The 21,518-nt window shown below is 37.3% G+C and overlaps 1 protein-coding gene and 1 non-coding gene across 2 annotated transcripts in view; both read right to left on the reverse strand.

The window, feature by feature from the left end:
• The window catches only part of GABRA3 (gamma-aminobutyric acid type A receptor alpha3 subunit), a 288,587-nt gene that overhangs the window by 84,874 nt on the left and 182,195 nt on the right, over positions 1-21,518 (reverse strand). Inside the window, exon 5 of the mRNA XM_025372543.1 lies at positions 7,773-7,993. Within this exon, the coding sequence (XP_025228328.1) occupies positions 7,773-7,993 (221 nt within the window). The remainder of the gene's footprint in view (positions 1-7,772; positions 7,994-21,518) is intronic.
• Positions 2,537-2,641, reverse strand: LOC112616705. Its single transcript, XR_003117736.1, has one exon. It is a non-coding gene; the product is annotated as a U6 spliceosomal RNA (small nuclear RNA).

Consider the following 21,518-nt stretch of genomic DNA (forward strand, 5'->3'; position numbering starts at 1 on the left):
TTGTTGTGGTGGTTGTTGTTGTTAATAACATCACAATTCACTCAGTATCCAGGGAGAATATGTCAGGGACATTCTCAATGCACCTTTTTCCTCAATACCCTATATTCAGTTGGACTTCAAGTTCTATTGAAAACCTTTCTCATCATACTTGCCCTTCTTCCACTCTCACTTCTCACTGCCTTTTGTTGTACCTCTGTCAGTCTTCCCTGGACTATGAAAGGGTCTGCTAACTAGTATTTCTGTCTATTTATCTTCCAGAGTGCACCCATGGATTTTAATTAAAAAAAAAAAAAAAACGGGGATTAGCAAATACTTGCCAACTGTTCACTAAATCCACTTTCTCGTTTTCTTGGCAATGTTTCTTTTCCCACCATGTCCATGTGACCTCATTCTAGTTAAAGTAATGTCAGTAGAAATGAGTATGCCACTCAAGGCCTAGTCTATAAATACCTCTCATATACAATCTGTCATGCTCTTTCATCTTCTGTTGACTTAATACAAATAAGCACAGTGGTCTTGAAAACCATGTGTTGCACCACTTGGAAATGAGCCACTTGTCAAGGGGGAACACCTGCTTTGAACTTTCAGAAGCAAGAAATATACTTCTATCATGTTTGAACTTTTATTCATTTTGGGGTTCAGCAACTTGTGTTATCACAAATTCTCTTGTCATATCATTCACTTTAAAAAATATTATGTTGGTCAAAGGATGCATATTTATAATTAGGTAGGAGTAATAAGTTCAAATGATCTATTATACAGCATGGTGACTAGTTGACAATAATGACGATACATTGTATTATTGGAAAATGCTGAGAATGTTCTCTTCACAGAAGGATATCTATGTGAGGTAATGCATTTGCGAATAGCAAGATTTAATTATTCTGCAATGTATATATACTTAACATCATGTTGTACACAGTAAATACAATTTTATATGTCAATTAAAACATAAATAAATCTGTAAAAACAATAATGCTTTCCTGTAACTACAGGATAGACATATTCTGTATCACTTTTTCATTATCATCCCTCATCTGTCATGCACAAATCCTTCCAAATAGGTATGCTTTTGGCTATATTTCCTACTCCCTTTCTTTATCACTGCCATGTTCCAAAATCTGATTACTCCTCTTTATTCTATGGAAATGTTAACAATTGGGTCATCATTTATATTATACCCCAATACTTCTATTATCCTAGGCAACTTATTTGCTTATAGAAACCAGCCATACAACATCCTGAACCCCACACTTCCAATTAGGCACCAACTGCTATCAGTGCTACCTCTTGAACATACTGTATGTCCACAATTCTTTCTCAAAACCTAATTTAGTGAGAAAAGCAGTAACCTGAAGCTAGAATAAGTGTTGTGAAGATTAGAGATGTTTTACATAAAGTACCTAACAAATTGTAGGTGTTCAACACGTAGTATACTACATATACATAGTATATATAATACATAGTTGTCATTAGGATTATCATTTGAGTATTATGGAAGCTTCTTAGCTAGGCACCTCATCTTCAGCCTTGCCTTCCTCTAATCTGCCTCCTACACTGCTCCCAGAGTGATCTATCTTAAATGCAAATTTGTTTGATTTCTTCCTCCGCAATAAACTCTTTAATGGATCCTCATCATGTTTATGCCAACATAGCATATAAGCCCCTCCCTCCACCTCAGACTGCTTTCCTGCTCTGTACTCTGGTCCAGTCACACTGAACTTTTAGTCCTTCAATGTATCATCACTACCTTCTCCTCTCACTCTTCAAGCCTTTATACATGCTATACTCGAACTCTGGAATAGTTCCTCCCTGTCTTTTAATTTACTTCTACAGATCTTTTAGGTCTCAGAAATCATTCAGAAGGTGATTTCCTCTGGAATTTATTGTGGCTATTCCCCACAGACTCATTTCACTGTCCTTGCTAGATGCTCCCATAATACTCTCTATTTCCCCTATCAGGTCTCACAAAGAAGCATGGATTTTCTGATGCATGATGTCGATTCATGAATATATGTCTTTGTGCATACTATTTCTTCTGCCTGGAAAACCCTCCTCTACCTCAGCCCTGTCTCTCATTTGTTTGATATTCACCTACACTTCCTTCAAGATTCAAGGGACAAACTATGCATCACCTCCTTTTGCAGCTTTTTTTGATAACCCCATATCATTTTAGATGTGACTTCTCCTGCAATTCTAGCACATTTTGCACCTCCATTTCAGGAATTTTGTATTCCTGTGCAGCTATCTGTGCACAGGTCTCTGTAACTGTAGAGTCATTAAGAGCATGACCTGTGCCTTTCAGAACTTTAAACATAATAAGCACTCGTGAATGTGCTGAATGAATGTTTTAAGTCAATAGGATAAAATCTAGTTAAATTCAATAAATAGTTATCCTTCATATTCAGATAGTCAATAGGACTTTTTTACTGTATTATATATTATGCAACATTTATATACAATGAACACATTTACCTGTATCCTCATAAATAATATGACATTAATAGAGATGAAGTTCTCTATATGACCATACCTGAATAATAGAAAATATTTTATAAATGTGTGTATCATCTTGGGCTGGGCTCTGCTAATTATCTATGCATTGTTCCAATTTTAGTATGTGTGCTGCTGAAGTAAGCAGCGGGTAATGGGTTTTAGCCTGTATTTTTATGGTTGTTCTGAGGTCCCAAGATGAGGCAAAGCAAGGCTTCTTTCTACACTGCCCTAGTTACATACCCATGCAATGCTTGCTCAGATTTTAGTAGGAAGCTGTCCTACTGTAGTCTCCCCATGGACTCCAGATAAGATTCCTGAGGGTCAAAATAATAATAGGGATGCTAAAGAATAACACTTTCCGAAAAATTGTAAGTATTCTGCAGACTTTATTCAATTTTTGCTTTTCATATGCCTGCAAGACAGGCAGCAGCTACATTACTATCAGACTAGAGAAAGCAGACGGTTTGTGACTTGAGAAATGTCACTAGGTGAATTAATTGTGGGGCTGTAAAAAGAGCCAGGCTTTTATTTTTCCATTTTGAGCCTAGGTCTCCCTCCAGGCCCACCTTCCTGAACCCAAGGTGCTACTGTGTAGGAAACCAATGACTTCATCATGCTTCCATGCTTCTGTACTTCCTCTATTCTGTGAATCTGAATAAGCACAAGGGCATTCTACATAGACTCTAATCTCATCGAACTTGACTTTCTTGTCCAATTCAGACTAGGATAAAGGGCCCAGTTATCATCATCTTCCCATTCATTCAACTTTATTTCAAGGCAACTAATCCTTTGCTCGGCTTCATCCTCTGCCCTCCTCAACCTGCATCTTCCATTTCTTTTATATTTCAATATTCCTATCCTCTCTCCTTTCTTCTCTTCTATTTTTTTTATATTTCAATATTCCTATCCTCTCTCCTTTCTTCTCTCTTCTCTATCCCTCCCCGAAAACTTAAACCTATCCTCTATGCTTTATTCCTTTTATTGTTGTTTCTCCTCTATCCTGTTCTTTTCATTCATTCTCTATTTCTCCTCACTATTTGCAATCTCTACTGTGTTCAGATCCTTTCCTGCCCATTACTCTCCCCCTCCTCTTGCTTCTCTTCCATTTGCTTACTGTCTTCTGCCCATCCACATCTCCTCATTATTCTGTCCCTCCATCCACCTCATTCCATACAGTTTCTTTTCTGTTTACATCTACTCCACTCCATTCTTTCCACAATTGTGTGAACTCTTATCTCTTTTTCAAACTCTTCTCTTTCCTATAGTTTATTACAAGCATGCCTCTTCCATCTATTCCTTCCCTAATGCTCTGTTTCCCCAAATTCTCCTTGATATATTACATTCATTCATACCTTTTCTCTGTCCTATCCTCCCCACCTTCATTTCAACATTTATATATAACCTCATAAACTTTCATGCAATGTGAGAAGAGGTGTCCCTCTTCCTTTCAAGTAAAACTCTAACTGTAGATTTGATATCATCCCCTTTATGGTATTTATGAGAACTTGCTGTCAGCGATGTGTTATTTCTACTATATCTTCAATCTTTGTCTTCCTACTGACTCTTTTGTACTATCTTACAAGTAAGTGTCAGTCTCTCCTCTGAAAACAATGGCAATTTCTCTTATCCCTGAATGTAGCTATGATACCTTCCTCCCTTTCATTTTCAAACAAGCTTCTCAAAGTTATTTTCTATGTGCACTATCTCCACTCCAACTCCTAAAACTCTCTATTGCACTAGCCACTCTATTGAAACAGTGTATGTGAAGAATACTAATATCCTCCATGGTACCAAACTTAAGACATACTTCTAAGTCTCTATATTACATCTCTTTCTATAGCCAACAATGTTGTAAAAATGTGTAAACAGGGTAAAGTGCATGAACTTGCAGCTACCCTACCATATTAATAATGCTGGCTTAACCATCTACTACCCAAGTTAACTTGAAAAATTCTCTTACCCACGTCATGTCTTAGTTTTTTTTTCATCTGTAAAGTTGGGATAATAGTACCTATCTCATACAGTTACTAAAGTTGTTAGGAATATTATAAAAGTAGAATGATTAGAACAGTGTCTGTCATATTTTACATACTATATTGATGTTAATTAATATACTTATACTATTAGTGGTGTTATTGATAACTCTCATTGTTTTGAAACTTTAATTTATCAGTCAAGACAGGTTAGATTAATATGCAGTAGGAAACAATCTGAAAATCTCAGTGCCCTAAAGTAACTGAAGTTTATTTCTCACTCACACTATCTCTGGTTGGGGCAGGGGGACCCACTCGCTTCTATGTCATCTTCAATAAGGGGCATAGAATGATAGGGCAAAGACCACCTGGCATAATGCTACTTACCGTGGCTAGGGGAAGGCAACATGGCAAATTATGTATTGGCTCTTGAAGGGCTTCCCATCCTCTCTCAGAGCTGACACATGCTATTTACACGCACATTTGGTTAGCCAAAGCAAGTCATTTGTCCATGCTGAACTTCAAGGCTCAGGGAAGTATAGTACTACTTTGTACCCAGATGGAGGTGAAGTGAAAATATTGGCAAGTGGTAGTATTGACTACCACACTTAGCTTTCAAGATACTGCACACTGTTAACAGCTCCCTGACATTTTCTTCCTGGTTTCTTTCATAGGTTCCTCTTTCCCCTCCACTGCCTTACTGATAGTAGTGCTAGATGACTAGATACCTGGCATGAAATTCTTCTTACTCTATACTCTTTCCTGAAGTGATGACATCCATTTTTACGTTTCCATTTGTTCCAATATAGTAACAATGCCATACTTTATATCTCTACATTGTATCTCTCCCTTGATCTTAAGACTCGAATATCCAACTACTATTAGACTTCTTTCCCTGGATAATCTACAATCACCTTAAGCTTATCTTGTCCCAAATTAACCTCACAGACTTATCTACATTTGTCCTAACTTTCATATCGTCTAGTCCAGCCTATAGTACCATCTTTCACTCATGTTATTTGGATACCTACTACCTTCACAACTCCTCTCTGTCATTCTGAAGTTTTCTATATTTACTGCCTATTTCCTCAACATATCGTCACTTCTCCATCTTAATCCATTGTTCTGAATTAGAACACCACTTCTAATCTAGACTATTTCAGCAGTTTCTTAATCATTTTCTCTAATTCCAGTCTTTTTACCTTCAAATGCATTATTTACCCAGTAGCTGCACAGCCATATGAAATAGAAAACTGACCACCTCAGTCTCTTGCCTAAAATACGTCCTTCCGTTCCCTGCAACTGCTCACTTGGTTTTCTCTGTCTAGAATGTCCTTCCTCTCTTCCTTCTGCCTAGAAGTTTCTGGACTGCATTCTACTTACATAATAATATAAAATGCTAATGTTAATACCAATAATCAGAAGCCTAGCTCTTGCCTTATCCAGGGACTCTTCTCTCAACCTGTCCCAAAAGAATGAGTTAGATGACCCTGCTCTATATTCCAATAACTACCCATCTCTTTAACATTTTAGTTAACATCATTTGCTAGTATGCTATTAGTCTTTCTCCCCTATTATATTATGATTATCTTAAGAAGAGAGACTATGTCTCATTAATGTTTGCATTTCCAGAATTTACTTTATATATTAGGAATGTGTATATATTAGGAAGTCAAGACATGTTTGGCAAATGAATAAATGAAGGAAAGCTTCTCTTTCTTCTGTCTACAATTTCCCTCACTCTTGTTCATCTCCTCCCATGTCCTTTCCTCTACTTCTCTATGTCTTTTCCTCTTTATTCCCACCTACTACATCCACTTCATTATATTCTCCTGTCTCTTTAGGATTTCCTAATATCTAATCTAGCTTCTTTATTTTACACCATCTTATCCTTTGTCTTCTCAACTTCTCTACTCTTTTTTTCCTCTCTTCTCATATTCTCTTTCTTTTCACCTTTCTCATTTCTCCAATATGTATACCTCTATGTACTCTGTGTAATTAGTCTTCTCCTCCCCTCTCAACCCTCATCTTCCCACTTCTATCCACTTTCCTTCTTCATTATTTTATCCTCCACTCTATGGTCATATCTCCTCTATGCTCATTTTTCCTCCTGTCTCTCATCCAACTTCTCTCTTAAGTAATTATTATTGCCCTTTTTTCCTTGATCATCTCCACATCTTCCAAATTCTTGTGGGAAAAACACCAATAAATAGCAAATTTGAAGTAATGAGAGATTAGTATACAGACAAACACACTTCATTTCTTCACCACCTATTTACCAGGCATGCAATATTTGAGTTTGCTTCTGCAAAATAACAAATACACCAATTCTAAATAGCCATAGAAGCTCCACTACACAAAATTAGCACTCATTAATGTGGGAGGAAGCATCAGGAAGTGACAATTGATATCAGAGGAATAAGAAAATTCATAAAAACCAAACCCAAAAACCAAGAATGTATTTTAGTATTGGGGAAAGAATCTTATTGCATCGAAAATCCTTTCAAACTTATTCTTTTTGACAGCAAAATTCAATGCCTAATAACTCTATGACAGTAATAAGTCATGAAATAAATAAAATTGTGATATTTTTATCCATTGGGAGGTGGAAAAGTATGAAATATAATTTATATTTTATGAAGATTTAAATATTATATATACACACACATATGCACACACATATAAACACCATGTATAGATAGATAGACATAGATATAATCTTAAATTGTTTGGAAAATTCACTTATTATCATCTTCAGTATCCTAAGGTAATGTAGCATAAAATAAATATATTTAAATAAATAAAAATTTTAAATAAGTATTTTAAAATTTATCTTTATAAAACACTGTATGTTTCACAAAATACCCATAGTTATCTCATTTGATACTCACAACTCTGCATCATAGGGATAGTTTGCTGCTGCATTTAAACCTAGTCAATTCTAATTATCAGTGTTCATGCCTGTGTGTATGTTTTTGTGAATTTGTGTATTTAAGTGACCGTGAATACATATGTCCTTCTGTGTTAGTCCACATGTGTCTTTGGGTATGCATGCATACACAAATCATGAACGTATACCTCTGTGTTTCTCAAAATGTTCATCTATGCAACTATTTATGTGTTTATTAGAATATGTATGTCTGTGAGTATGTATGCATGCAATTATATTAGGAAGTGTATATATACCTGTACATTTCTAATCTATACACTTGAGAGAATTTTCAGTGGATACTCTAAAACATTCTGCTTTTAAGCCCAGTCCTACTCCCAATATACTTTGGGTGGGAGCCACCACTCTCTGACCTCATTGTGTAGAGGAGGGTACCGTTGTCCACCAATCTGAGCAGCTTGTTGGGCGTGGTCATGTTATGAGCCACCGATTTCTTGCCATTGTGGAAGAAGGTGTCAGGTGTCCAGATCTTACTAGCCAGGAGATTGTTCAGTGGAAGGATCTTCATGGGGCCATCAAATTTCAGTCTTTCATCATGCCATGTCTGCCGAAAAAATACATCAATAGTGTACTCCTAGGGACGAAAAGAGAGATAAACAATGTTTCAGTTGAGTTCTGGTAAGGGCTCATAGTGCCCTTAGCAAATATTAATTACCTTGCAATATTTCCTCTGATGCAGAGAGGCAGCAGTCTATTAACAGTAGCTCCTGGTGTGTAAGGAAAATGATTATGATTGAGAAATAATGCCATGGAGATTAATAAGCATGAGGATAACATATCTGACAAGGCGTTTTTTAGGAAGACCGCTGCCAACACATCCCCACACACCACACAAGTTGATCATAAGACTTTGCCTTATGAAAAAGCAAGTGCTCCCTCCTCTATGCAGTGACACCCAAATAAGAACAAGTTTCTTACCTTGTCTCTGCTGCTTAATGACCCCATCGAAGGCCAATATAAAAATCACCACAAAACCAAAACCTTACATTTTATCATACATTTAATCTGAGCCTCAAAATAACAATATGTCTGATTCGCGAATAGCTTGTTATCCTCAATAAATAATGAAATATTATAGATAAGATAAAAAAACATATCTTATAGACAAATAAGATAAAATGGGTAAATGAACAGCAAAGTCATGAAATGGATAAAAATTGCTAATAAATGTGAAGAAAATATTCAAATTTGCTGTTTATGTAAATACAAAATAAATTAACAATAAATGTTCCAGGTATTGGTAACAGTATAACAAATTATTTGAGTACATTTTCTTGCAGCTATTAATTATAAAACCTGAACAACAACTGTATATACCTGTATTTCTTGAAAACAGTGGAGTGTGACTGAAAGCAGACAGAAACCTAAGGTGAGTTTACCTTTGAAAGATGGCAGCAGCAATAGATTAGAATTGCGAGTTTGTGATTTTTCTTTCTTGAAGTTGCTTCCCAAACCTAGAATTCCTGTAGTATATACAACAGCCTTACTAGCTCAAGGTGGCAGAGAATCTGGACTACTAGGGATAGAAGACTCAAAAGTAAGAGCATCCCAGAAGGGATGGGCCTCCAAATCTGAATATATATTCTGCCAAAAATTCTGGCTGATCACTATACTACACACAAATAGGAGAGACCCTGGGGCCCAGTTAAAAAAAAAATAGGCAGAAACAATAGGATAGTGGTCCACTAAATGAAAGAAATCAGCTGGATGATGTTTGTGAATTTGCTACCATTTAGACTGAAGGAATTCCTTAAGCCATCACAATTCAAGTGGAGGAAATCTGAAAAAGTATTAGCTTATCAGAGAAAAAGCTCTGGATTGGAAGATGAAAATTCATGAGGAAGTCCTGGGAACAAGAGAACCACTGAGAGGGTGAGTCCCAAAATCTGAGTATAACATCTCTTATGAAAGAGCTATTAGTGAATTGGAAAAAAAACATATGAGGAAAAATTGCCCAGTTCACATTTCAGACTTATAACCGATAGAAAATATGAAAGGGAGGTATAGTACTATGAAGGATAAAAATAGAAGTTTCAGTATACATATATTACAATTCTAAATGTGAGAGATTCGAGAAAATAGGGGAGAAACAATATTCAAAGTAGTAGTGGACTACAATTTCCAGAATTGTTGAAATATATACATCTTTAGCTTCAAGTACCATAATGAATTGCAAGCTCAATAAATTAAAATAGATCCCAGGCAGTGCATAATGAATTTAAAGAATACCAAAACAGACATTTTATTTTATTTTATTTATTTTTTTATTATTATTATACTTTAAGTTCTAGGGTCCATGTGCATAACGTGCAGGTTTGTTACATATGTATACTTGTGCCTTGTTGGTGTGCTGCACCCATCAACTCGTCATTTACATCAGGTATAACTCCCAGTGCAATCCCTCCCCCCTCCCCCCTCCCCATGATAGGCCCCGGTGTGTGATGTTCCCCTTCCCGAGTCCAGGTGATCTCATTGTTCAGTTCCCACCTATGAGTGAGAACATGCGGTGTTTGGTTTTGTGTTCTTGTGATAGTTTGCTAAGAATGATGGTTTCCAGCTGCATCCATGTCCCTACAAAGGACACAAACTCATCCTTTTTTATGGCAGCATAGTATTCCATGGTGTATATGTGCCACATTTTGATTTTAAAAATTGCAAAACAGAAAAGACATGCTACCTACAAAGACACGACCACTTGACTTATAATCACCACTTATGTTGACTTCTTAAGTGCAACAATAGAAACCAAAAAGACAATAAAAATACACTTTGAAAATGTCGTTGAGAGCAGAAGAAGATGGCACAATAGAAGGCTCCATTGATTGTGCCTCCCCGTGACCCCCCCAGCAAGGACACCAATTTAACAACTATCTATACACACACACACAAAAAGCACCTTCATGGGAATTAAAAATCAGGAGAGCACTCACAGTACCTGATTTTAACTATGTTTCACTGAAAGAGGCACAGAAGAGTTAGGAAAAACAGTCTTGAATCACTGACACCACCCCTGCTCCATCCGCTGTCAGTGGTGGTGTGGCATGGAGAACTGTTTTGTACACTGACGAGGGGAGAGCACAGCAACTGTGAGACATTGAACTAGTGCTGCCCTGTTACAGCAGAAAGCAAAACCAGAACAAACTTAGCTGATGCCTGCCCATGGAGGGAGCATTTATCCTAGCCCTAGCCAGAGGGGAATCACTGATCCCAGAAGGCGCAACTTCAGTTTCCATAAGCCTTGCCACCTTGGGCTAAAGTGCTCTGGAGCCCTAAGTAAACATGAACAGCAGTCTAGGCCACAAGGGCAGCAATTCGTAGGTGATTTCTGGTGCTAAACTGGGTCCAGAGCCAGTGAACTGATTGTGGGGAGACATGTGACCTATGGAGACACCAGCCAGGGCAGCTAAGGGAGTGCTGGCTTCATTCCTCCCCTAACCCAAAGCTGCACAGCTCGCAGCTCCAAAAGAGATCCCTTCCCTCCACTCAAGTAGAGGAGAGGGAAGAGTAGGGAAGACTTTGTCTTGCATCTTGGATACCAGCTCAGCCACAGAAGGATAGGGCAGCAGAGTTGTGAGGCCCTTTTTACAGGCCCTACCTCCAAGATGACATTTCTAGAAATACACTGGGTCAGAAGGAAGCCCATTGCCTTGAAGGGAAGGAACCATCACTGGCAGGATTTATCACCTAACTAAAGTGCCTTTGGGCCCTGAATAACCAGCAGTGATACCCAAATACTATGTGATAGGCCTTGGATGAGGCTCTGAGATTTGCTAGCTTCAAGTGAGACTCAGTACATTTCCAGCTGTGATGGCTATGGGACTAAACTCTTTCTGCTTGGAAAAAAGTGGAGGGAAAAGTAAATGGGATTTTTTTTTCTCCAACCTTCAGTACGAGCTTGGCCTCAGTGTGTTAGAGCATCAAGCAGGCTCTTGGGGACCCTGATTTGAGGACTTGGCTCCTGGACAGCATTTCTGGACCTGCCTTGGGCCAGACTGGAGGAAACTGCCCTGAAAGGTGAGTCCCAGGCCAGGCAGTATTCAATACAAGCCAACTGAAGAGCTTTTGGGCCTTAAGGGAACATCAGTAGTAGTCACGCATTACTCTTGTAGGGCTGTGGTGATGGTGGCCATGAGGTGAGGCTCCTCTGCCTATGGAAAGGGGAAGGTGGAGTAGGAAAGACTGCATGTTGTGGTTTGAGATCCAGCTCAGCTGCAGTAAAAGAGAAAAACCAGGTAGATTTCTATTTATGACTGTAGTCTCTGGCTCCCAGATGGCATATCCAGATCTGCCAAGGGCCTGGAAGAATTCACCACCCCAAACAGAAGGACACAGGCCTGGCTGGCTTTGTCATATACTGATTGTAGAGCACCAGGGCCTTGAGTGAACATAGGCAGTAGCCAGGAAGTAGTTACAGGAAGCCTTGAGTGAGACCCAATACTGTGCTGGGTTCAGGTCTGACCTAGCACAGTAATAGTGGTGGTGGTCATAGGGGTGCTTTTATCACTCCACTCTCAGCTTCAGGTGGCTTAGAACATAGGGAGAGACTTAATTTGTTTGAAAGTTAGTAAGGGAAGCCATCAAAAGTCTTTACCTGGTAATGCAGAGAATTCTTCTGGATATTGTCTAAGAACATTAAGGCAGAACCTCTACAAGACTGCAAGAACCACAGTGTTACTGAGCTTGAGGTGTCCCCTAAAACAGATACAACTTAGATCACAACATCCACGTCCTTTCAAATATCTAAAAAGCCTTCCCAAAAAGGAGGGGTACAAACAAGCCCAGACTGAGAAGACTATAATAAATACCATACTCTTCAATGCCCAGATCTGATGAACATCTAGAAGTATAAAGACAATCCAAGAAAAACGCAAACTCACCAAATGAACTGCATTACTCCATTCTCATTATAAAAATAAAGACATACCCAAGGCTGGGTAATTTATAAAGGAAAGAGATTTAATTGACTCAAAGTTCAGCATGGATGGAGAGACCTCAGGAAACTTACAATCATGGCAGAACGGGAAGCAAACACATCCTTCTTCACATGGTGGCAACAAGAAGTGCCAGGCAAAAGGGGAAAAAGCCACTTATAAAACCATCAGATTTCATTAGAACTCTCTCACTACCATGAAAACAGCATAAGGGTAACCACCCCCATAATTTAATCACCTCCCACCAGGCCCCTCCTATGACACATGGAGATTATGGGAACTACAAGGCAAGATGAGATTTGGATGAGGGAATAGCCAAATCATATAATTCCACCCCTAGTGCCTCCCAAATTTCATATCCTCACATTTAAAAATACAATCATGTCCTTCCAACAGTTCCCCAAATTCTTAACTAACTCCATCATTAACTCAAAAGTCTAAGTTCAAAGTTTCATCTGAGACAAGGCAAGTCCTTTCCACCTATGAGCCTGTAAAATCAAAAGCAAGTTCATTACTAACTGGATACAATGGGGGTACAGGCATTAGGTAAATACAGCCATTTTAAATGGGAGAAATTGGCCAAACAAAGGGGCTACAGTCCTCATGCAAGTCTGAAATCCAATAGTGCAGTCATTAAACCTTAAAGTTCCAAAACGGTCTCCTTTGACTCTATGCCTCACATCCAGGTCATGCTGATGCAAGAGGTGGGTTCCCATGGCCTTAGGCAGCTCCACCCCTGTGATTTTGCAGGGTACAGCCCCCCTCCCAGTTGTTTTCATGGGCTGGAGTTGAGTGTCTGTGGCTTTTCCAGGTGCATGGCGCAAGCTGTCAGTGGATCTACCATTCTGGGGTCTGCAGGATGGTGGCCCTCTTCTCACAGTTCCACTATGTGGTACCCCAGTGGGAATTCTGTGTGTGGGCTTCAACCCCATATTTCCCTTCGACACTGCCCTAGCAGAGGTTCTCCATGAATGTTCTACCCCTGCAGAAAACTTCTGCCTGGACATCCAGGAGTTTCCATACATCTTCTGAAATCTAGGTGGATATTCCCAAATCTCAATTCTTGACTTCTGTGTACCTGCAGGCTCAATGTCATGCAGAAGCTGCCAAGACTTGGGGCTTGCACCCTCTGAAGCCATGGCCTGAGCTGTACCTTGGCTTCTTTTAGCCACAGCTGGAGCTGAAGCAGCTGAAGATGCAGGACACTGTCCCCAGGTTGCATGGAGCAGGGGGTTCCTGGGCCTGGCCCATGAAACCATTTTTTCCTCCTAGGCCTCTGGGCCTGTGATGGAAGAGGCTGCTGTGAAAGTCTCACATATGGCCTGGAGACATTTTACCCATTGTCTTGGTAAACAACATTCTGCTCTTTGTTACTTATACAATTTCTGCAGCCAGTCTGAATTTATTCCCAGAAAATGGCTTTTTCTTTTCTATCTCATTGCCAGTCTGCAAATTTTCCAAACTTTTATGCTCTGTCACCTCTTGAATGCTTTGCTGCTTAGAAATTTCTTCCACCAGATACCCTAAATAATCTCTTTCAAATTCAAAGTTCCACAGATCACTAGGTCAGGGGCAAAATTGTCACCAGTCTCTTTGCCAAAGCATAACAAAAGTCACCTTTGCTCCAGTTTCCAACAAGTTCCTTATCTCCATCTGAGATCACCTCAGCCTGGACTTTATTGTACATATCACTATCAGCATGTTGGTCAAAGCCATTCAACAATTCTCTAGGAAGCTCCAAACTTCCCCACATCTTCCTGTCTTCTGAGCCCTCTAAGTCTCTAGAAAGTTCCAAACTTTCCCACATTTTTCTGTCTTCTTCTGAGACCTCCAAACTGTTTCAACCTCTGCCTGTCACCCAGTTCCAAAGTCTCTTCCACATTTTCAGGTATCTTTACAACAGTGCCCAACTCTCTGTGATAGCAGTTTACTGTATTAGTCCATTCTCACACTGCTAATAAAGACATATCCAAGACTGTAACTTATAAGGGAAAGAAGCTTAATTAAATCACAGTTCAGCATGGCTGGGGAGGCCTCAGGAAATTTACAATTATAGCAGAAGGGGAAGCAAACACATCCTTCTTCACATGGTGGCAGGAGAGAGAAGTGCCAAGCAAAAGGGGGAAAAGCCCTTTATATCCCTTGAGAACTCACTCACTATCACAAGAACAGCATGAGAGTAAGCACCACCATGATTCAATTACCTCCAACCAGTTCCTTCCTGTGACATGTGTGGATTATGGGAACTACAATTCAAGATGAGTTTTGGGTGGAGACACAGCTAAATTATACCATAAACTAAATAAGGCACCAGGGAACAAACATGGAGAAAGAGATATATGACCTTTCAGAGAGAGAATTCAAAATAGCTGTGTTGAGGAAACTCAAAGAAATTCAATATCACACAGAGAAAGAATTCAGAATTCTATCAGATAAAATGAATAGAGACTGAAACAGTTAAAAAGAATCAAGCAGAAATTCTCGAACTGAAAAATGCAATAGGCATACTGAAGAATGCATCAGAGTCTTTTAACAGCAGAATGAGTCAAGCAGAATAAATCATTATTGAGCCTGAAGACAGGCTATTTGAATGTACACAGTAATAGGAGACAAAAGTAAAAGGAATAAAAAACAATGAACCATGTTTTCAGGAACAAGAAAATAGCCTCAAAAGGGCAAATCTAAGAGTTATTGGCCTTAAATAGGAGGTACAGAAAGAGATAGAAGTAGAAAGTTTATTTAAATGGAAAATAACAAAGAATATTCCAAACACAGAGAAAGACCTCATTATCCAAGTACAAGAAGGTTATAGAACATCAAGCAGACTTAACTCAAAGAACTACTTCAAAAACATTTTATAATCAAACTCCCAAAGGTCAAAAATAAAGAAATAACTATAAAAGCAGCAAGAGAAAAGAAACAACATACAATGGATCTCCAATACATCTGGCAGCAGACTTTTCAATGGAAACCTTACAGGACAGGAGAGAATGGCATGACATATTTAAAGTACTGAAGTAAAAACTTTTACCCTAGAATAGTAACTCTATTGAAAATATCCTTCAATCATGAAAGAGAAATAAAGAATTTCCCAGAAAAACAAAAGCTGAGGGATTTCATCATCACCAGATCTGCCCACAGGAAATGCTAAGGGGAGTACATCAATCAGAAAGAAAAGAACATTAATGAGTAATAAGAAATAATCTGAAGGTACAAAACTCCCTGGTATTAGTAAGTACACAGAAAAACAGAGAATACTGTAACACTGCAACTGTGCTGTGTAAACTACTCTTATCTTCACAGAAAGATTCAATGACGTACTAATCAAAAATAATAACTACAGCAACTTTCCAAGATGTAGACAGTACAATAAGATATAAATAGAAACAACAAAAAGTTAAAAAAGTGGGGGAACAAATAAGGTATAGAATTTTTTTTTTTAATTTATTTATTATTATTATACTTTAAGTTGTAGGGTACATGTGCATAACGTGCAGGTTTGTTACATATGTATACTTGTGCCATGTTGGTCTACTGCACCCATCAACTCGTCATTTACATCAGGTATAACTCCCAATGCAATCCCTCCCCCCTCCCCCCTCCCCATGATAGGCCCCGGTGTGTGATGTTCCCCTTCCCGAGTCCAAGTGATCTCATTGTTCAGTTCCCACCTATGAGTGAGAACATGCGGTGTTTGGTTTTCTGTTCTTGTGATAGTTTGCTAAGAATGATGGTTTCCAGCTGCATCCATGTCCCTACAAAGGACGCAAACTCATCGTTTTTTATGGCTGCATAGTATTCCATGGTGTATATGTGCCACATTTTCTTAATCCAATCTGTCACTGATGGACATTTGGGTTGATTCCAAGTCTTTGCTATTTTTGCTTGTTTGTTTGTTTATGGGAACAATATTAAGTTGTCATCATCTTAAAATAACAGGGCATAAGATAGTATTTGCAAGCCTCATGGTAAACTTAAACCAAAAACCATACAATAGATACTCAAAAAGGAAGAAACTAAATCATATCATCAGAGAAAATCACCTTCAGTAAAACAATGACAGGAAGGGAAGAAAAAAGGAAGAGAAGACCACAAAACAAACTAGAAAACAAATAACAAAATGGCAGGAGTAAGTCCTTGCTTACTACTGATAATACTGAATGTATATTGACTAAATGCTATAATTAAAAAAAACATACAGTGGGTGAATGGATGAAAAAAACAAGAGCCAGTGGTCTGTTGTCTAAAAGAAACACACTTCACCCTTAAAGACACATATAGACTGAAAATAAAGGCATGGAAAATGATATTCCATGCAAATAGAAAGCAAAAAAGAGCAGGAGTAGCTACACTTATATCAGACAAAATAGATGTCAAGAAAAAAACTATAAGAAGACACAAAGAAGGTCACTATATAATGATAAAGGATTCAATTCAGCAATAGGAAATAACAATTGTAAATATATATGCACCCAATGCTGGAGCACCCAGAAATATATAGCAAATATTATTAAAGAGAGAGATGGAGCCCTATGCAATGATGGCTGAAGAATTCAACAACTCACTTTCAACATTGGACAGATAGTCCAGACAGACAATCATCAAAGAAACTTTGGACTTAATCTGTAGTATAGATCAAATGGACCTAATAGATATTTACTGATCATTTCCTCCAATGGTTGCAGAATACACAATTTTTTCCTTAGCACATGGCACATTCTTAAGGATAGACCTTATGTTAGGCCGCAAAACAAGCCTTAAAACATTTTTAAAAAATTGAAATAGTATCAAACCTATTCTCTGACCACAATGGAATAAAACTAGCAATCAAGAACAAGAGGAATTTTGGAAACTACACAAACACATGGAAATTAAACAACATACTCCTAAATGACCAATGGGTCATTGAAGAAATTAAGAGAGAAATTGAAAAATTCCTTGAAACAAATGATAATGCAAACACAACATACCAAAACCTATGGCATACAGTGAAAGCAGTGCTAAGAGGGAAGTTTATAGCTATAAGTGCCTCTACCAAAAAAGAAGAAAAACTTCAAATAAAAACTTCAAACCTAATGATGCATCTTAAAGAACTAGAAAAACAAAAGCAATCCAAACCAAACATTAGTAGAAGAAAAGAAAAAATAAAGATGAGAGTAGAAATAAATGAAACTTCAATAAATAAAACAGCACAAAAGATCAATGAAAAACAGTAGGTTTGTGAAAAGATAAACAAACTTGACAAACCTTTAGTCAGACTAAGAAGAAAAGAGAGAATAATGAAATAAATAAAATCAGAGATGAAAAAGGAGACATTAAAATTGATAAGGAAGAAATTCAAAGGATCATTATTGGCTACTAAGAGCAACTATTTGCCAACAAATTGGAAAATCTAGAAGAAATTGGGAAATTCTAAGACACATACAAAACTACCAAGATTGAACCATGAAGAAATCCAAACCTGAACAGACCAAAAACAGGTAATGTGATCAAAGCCGTAATAAAAAGACTCCTGGTAAAGAAAAGCCTGGGACCTGATGGCTTCACTGATGAATTCTACCAAACATTTAAAGAACTAATACCAATCCTACTCAAACTATTCCAAAAAATAGAGGAGAAGGGAATCCTATACCAAGAGCATTCTACAAGGCCAGCAATACCTTCATACCAAAACTAGACAAAGACACATAAAAAAACTACAAGACAATATATCTGGTGACTATTGAGGCAAACATTTTCAAGAAAATACTAGCAAACCAAATTCAACAACACATTAAAAAGATCACTCATCATGTCCAAGTGGGATTTATCCCTGGGATTCCAGGATTGTTCAACATATGCAAATCAATCAATATCAGCAGAAATTCGTTCATATCAGTAGAATGAAAGACAAAACCCTATCATCATTTCAACTGATGCTGAAAAAGCATTTGATAAAATTCAACATCCCTTCATCATAAAAACCCACAAACCTGGGGAGAAAATGTTGACAGAAAAGTAACAATCACCTCAGAATTCTATAGCCAAACTTAGATGATCATTTAAGAGTGAAGTCAAAATAAAGATAATTTTAGATAAGTAAAATAAGGCAGAGAATTTACCATGAACAGATCTTCACTGTTGCTCCAGGTTTTCTCATGGCTGAATCACTCACAGCCTTCAGGTTTCAATCAAAAGTTACTGTATCAGAGAGCATTGCTTGAACATCCTATCAGTAATAGTAACCTCCCTTCCTCTTATGATGAGTTATTTTTCTTCCTTATAGCACTGAAAAAAATGTATATTTTTTATTTGTTTACATTGCACTAGCCAGCTTCCACTAGCCTGGAAGTTCCATGAGAGCAGGGACTTTGTTTTGTTTACTGCTATATCTACACCACATAAAACTCTGCATAGCATATAGCAGATGCTCTATAAGAATTTTAAATCAGTAGATGATTGAATTAACTATCCAGAAAAGAACTACTAAAAGAAGATCTTCATGTGTTTAAAAATATAGCCAGTAGAAAGATGCAAAAAGGAATGGTGAACATAAATATTGACACAGTTATCCTAAACAAACAAAGTATGTCTACGAATGATAATAAGAGTTGTCAAAACAAAGTGGAAGAAATAACTAGAGTAATTCAACTTTTCACTGTTTAACACAATGTTAACTGTGGGTTTGTCATATACAACCTTTATTATTTTGAGTTATGCTCCTTCTATATCCATTTTGTTGAGGGTTTTCATCATAAATAGATGTTGGATTTTATCAAATTCTTTTTTGGCATCTATTAAAATAATCACATGGGTTTTCGTTCTTGATACCCTTAATGTGATGTATCACATTTATTAATTTGTATATGTTGAACTATCCTTGCATTCCTGGGATGAATCCTACTTGATTATGGTGAATAAACTTCTTAATGTGTTGTTATATTTGCTTTGCTAGTATTTTGTTGAGGATTTTTGTATCTATGTTCACCAGTGATACTGGCTTCTAGTTTTCTTTTTTTGTGGCCTTGTATAGTTTTAATACTGGGGTAACATTGGCCTTGTGGAATGAGTTTGGACGTATTCCCATATCTTTAAGTTTTTGAAGAGTTTGAGTGAATTGATATTATTCATTTTTTAAATGTTTGCTGGAATTAAACAATGAAGCCATCAGGTCCTGGGCTTTTATTTGATGGGAGAAATTTTGTTACAGCTTCTATTTCATCACTCATTGTTGGTTTATTGAGGTTTTCTCTTTCTTCATGGTTTAGTCTTAGTAAGCTGTATGTGTCAAGGAATGTATCCATTTCTTCTAGGTTTTCCAATTTATTGGTGTATAATTTTTTATAATAGTTTTGAATTTTTTTTTTATTTCTGAGATCTCACTTGTGTTTCCTTTTATATTTCTGATTTTATTTGGATCTTCTCTCTTTCTCTTAGTGTAGCTACAGGTATGTTGATTTTATCTTTTCAATAAAATAAGTTTTTTCATTGATCTTCCGTATATTTTGTTTTAATTTATTTTTGCACTAATCTTTATTATTACATCTCCTACTAATTTGGGGCTTGATGTGTTCTTACTTTTCTTAGTTTTTGAAGTGCATCATTAGGTTGTTTTTTTGAGTGTCTTTCTACTTTTTTCACTTACATGTCTATTGCTGTAAACTTTACTCTTAGTACTGCTTTTACTATATCCCATAGATTTTTTTTATGTTGTATTTCCATTTTTATTTGTTTCAGTACATTTTCAAATTTGCTTTTTGATAATGTTTGGCTCTGTGTCCCCACCCAAATCTCACTTTCAATTGTAATAATTCCATGTCATGGAGGGACCCGGTGGAAGATAATTGAATCATGGGGGTGGATTTTTCCCATGCTGTTCTCCTGATAGTGAATAAGTTTCATGAGATAAGATGGTTTTATAAAGGGCAGTGCCCCTGCACATACCCTCTTGCTTGCCACCATGTAAGATGTCCCTTTGCTCTTCCTTTGTCTTTCACCAGGAGTGTGAGGCCTCCTAGCCATGTGTAACTGTGATTCCATTAAACCTCTTTCTTTTATAAATTACCCATTCTTGGGTATGTCATTGTTAGCAGCATGAGAATGGACTAATACACTTTGTTTTGAGACAGGTTTCACTTTGTCACCCAGACTGGAATGCAGTGGCATGAACATGGCTCACTGCAGCCTCAATCTTCTGGGCTCAAGTTATCCTCCCACCTTAGCCTCCCAAGTAGCTGAGACTATAGGTGCATGTCACCACACCTGGCTAATTTTTGTACTTTTTGTGTAGAGATGAGGTTTTGTGATGTTGCCCAGGCTGGTCTTGAACTCCTGAGCTCAAGGGATCGGTGTTCCTGGACCTCCCAAAGTGCTGAGATTGCAGGCATGAGCCACTGTGCCTCGTCTTAAATTTACTTCTTAATTTTTTCATTGGCTTATTGCTCATTCAGGGGCATGTTCTTTAATTTCCATGTGTTTGTGTAGTTTACGAAGTTCATCTTGTTTTTGATTTCTAGCTTTATTCCATTGTGGACAGAAAGGATACATGATATAAATTATATTTCCTTGAAATTGTTCAAACTTGTTTTGCTGCCTGTGGAGCATCATTTGCAGATAATATGATCTTATACCTAGAAATACCTAAAGACTCCAACAAAAAATTATCAGTACTGATAAATGAATTCCGTAAAGTTGCAGAATACGAAATCAACATTCAAAAAACAGTAACATGTATATATGCCAATGTCAAACAAATCAAGAAGGCAATCCCATTTACAATAACTGCAAAAAATGCAAAATACCTAAAAATCAATCTAACTCAAAAAGTGAAAGATCAATACAAGGAAAATTATAAAAAAACTGATGAAAGAAATTGAAGGGGGCACAAAAAATGGAAAGATATTCCACACTCATTGATTGACAGAATTAATATTGTTAAAATGACAATATTACACAAAGCAACTTACAAATCAATGCAGTCTCTACCAAAATACCAATGACATTCTCCACAGAAAAAGAAAAGACAAATCCCAAAATTTATGTAGAATAACAAAAGGCCTTGAATAACCAAAGCAATCCTGAGCAAAAAGAACAAAGCTGGAGGCATCACAGTATCTGACTTCAAAACTTACTGTAAAGTAAGTTTTCTTACTAAAAAAAAAAAAAAAAAAAAAAAAAAAAAAAAAAACA

This window comes from Theropithecus gelada, chromosome X (assembly GCF_003255815.1).
Source record: "Theropithecus gelada isolate Dixy chromosome X, Tgel_1.0, whole genome shotgun sequence".
In the NCBI taxonomy this organism is placed as follows: Eukaryota; Metazoa; Chordata; class Mammalia; order Primates; family Cercopithecidae; genus Theropithecus; species Theropithecus gelada.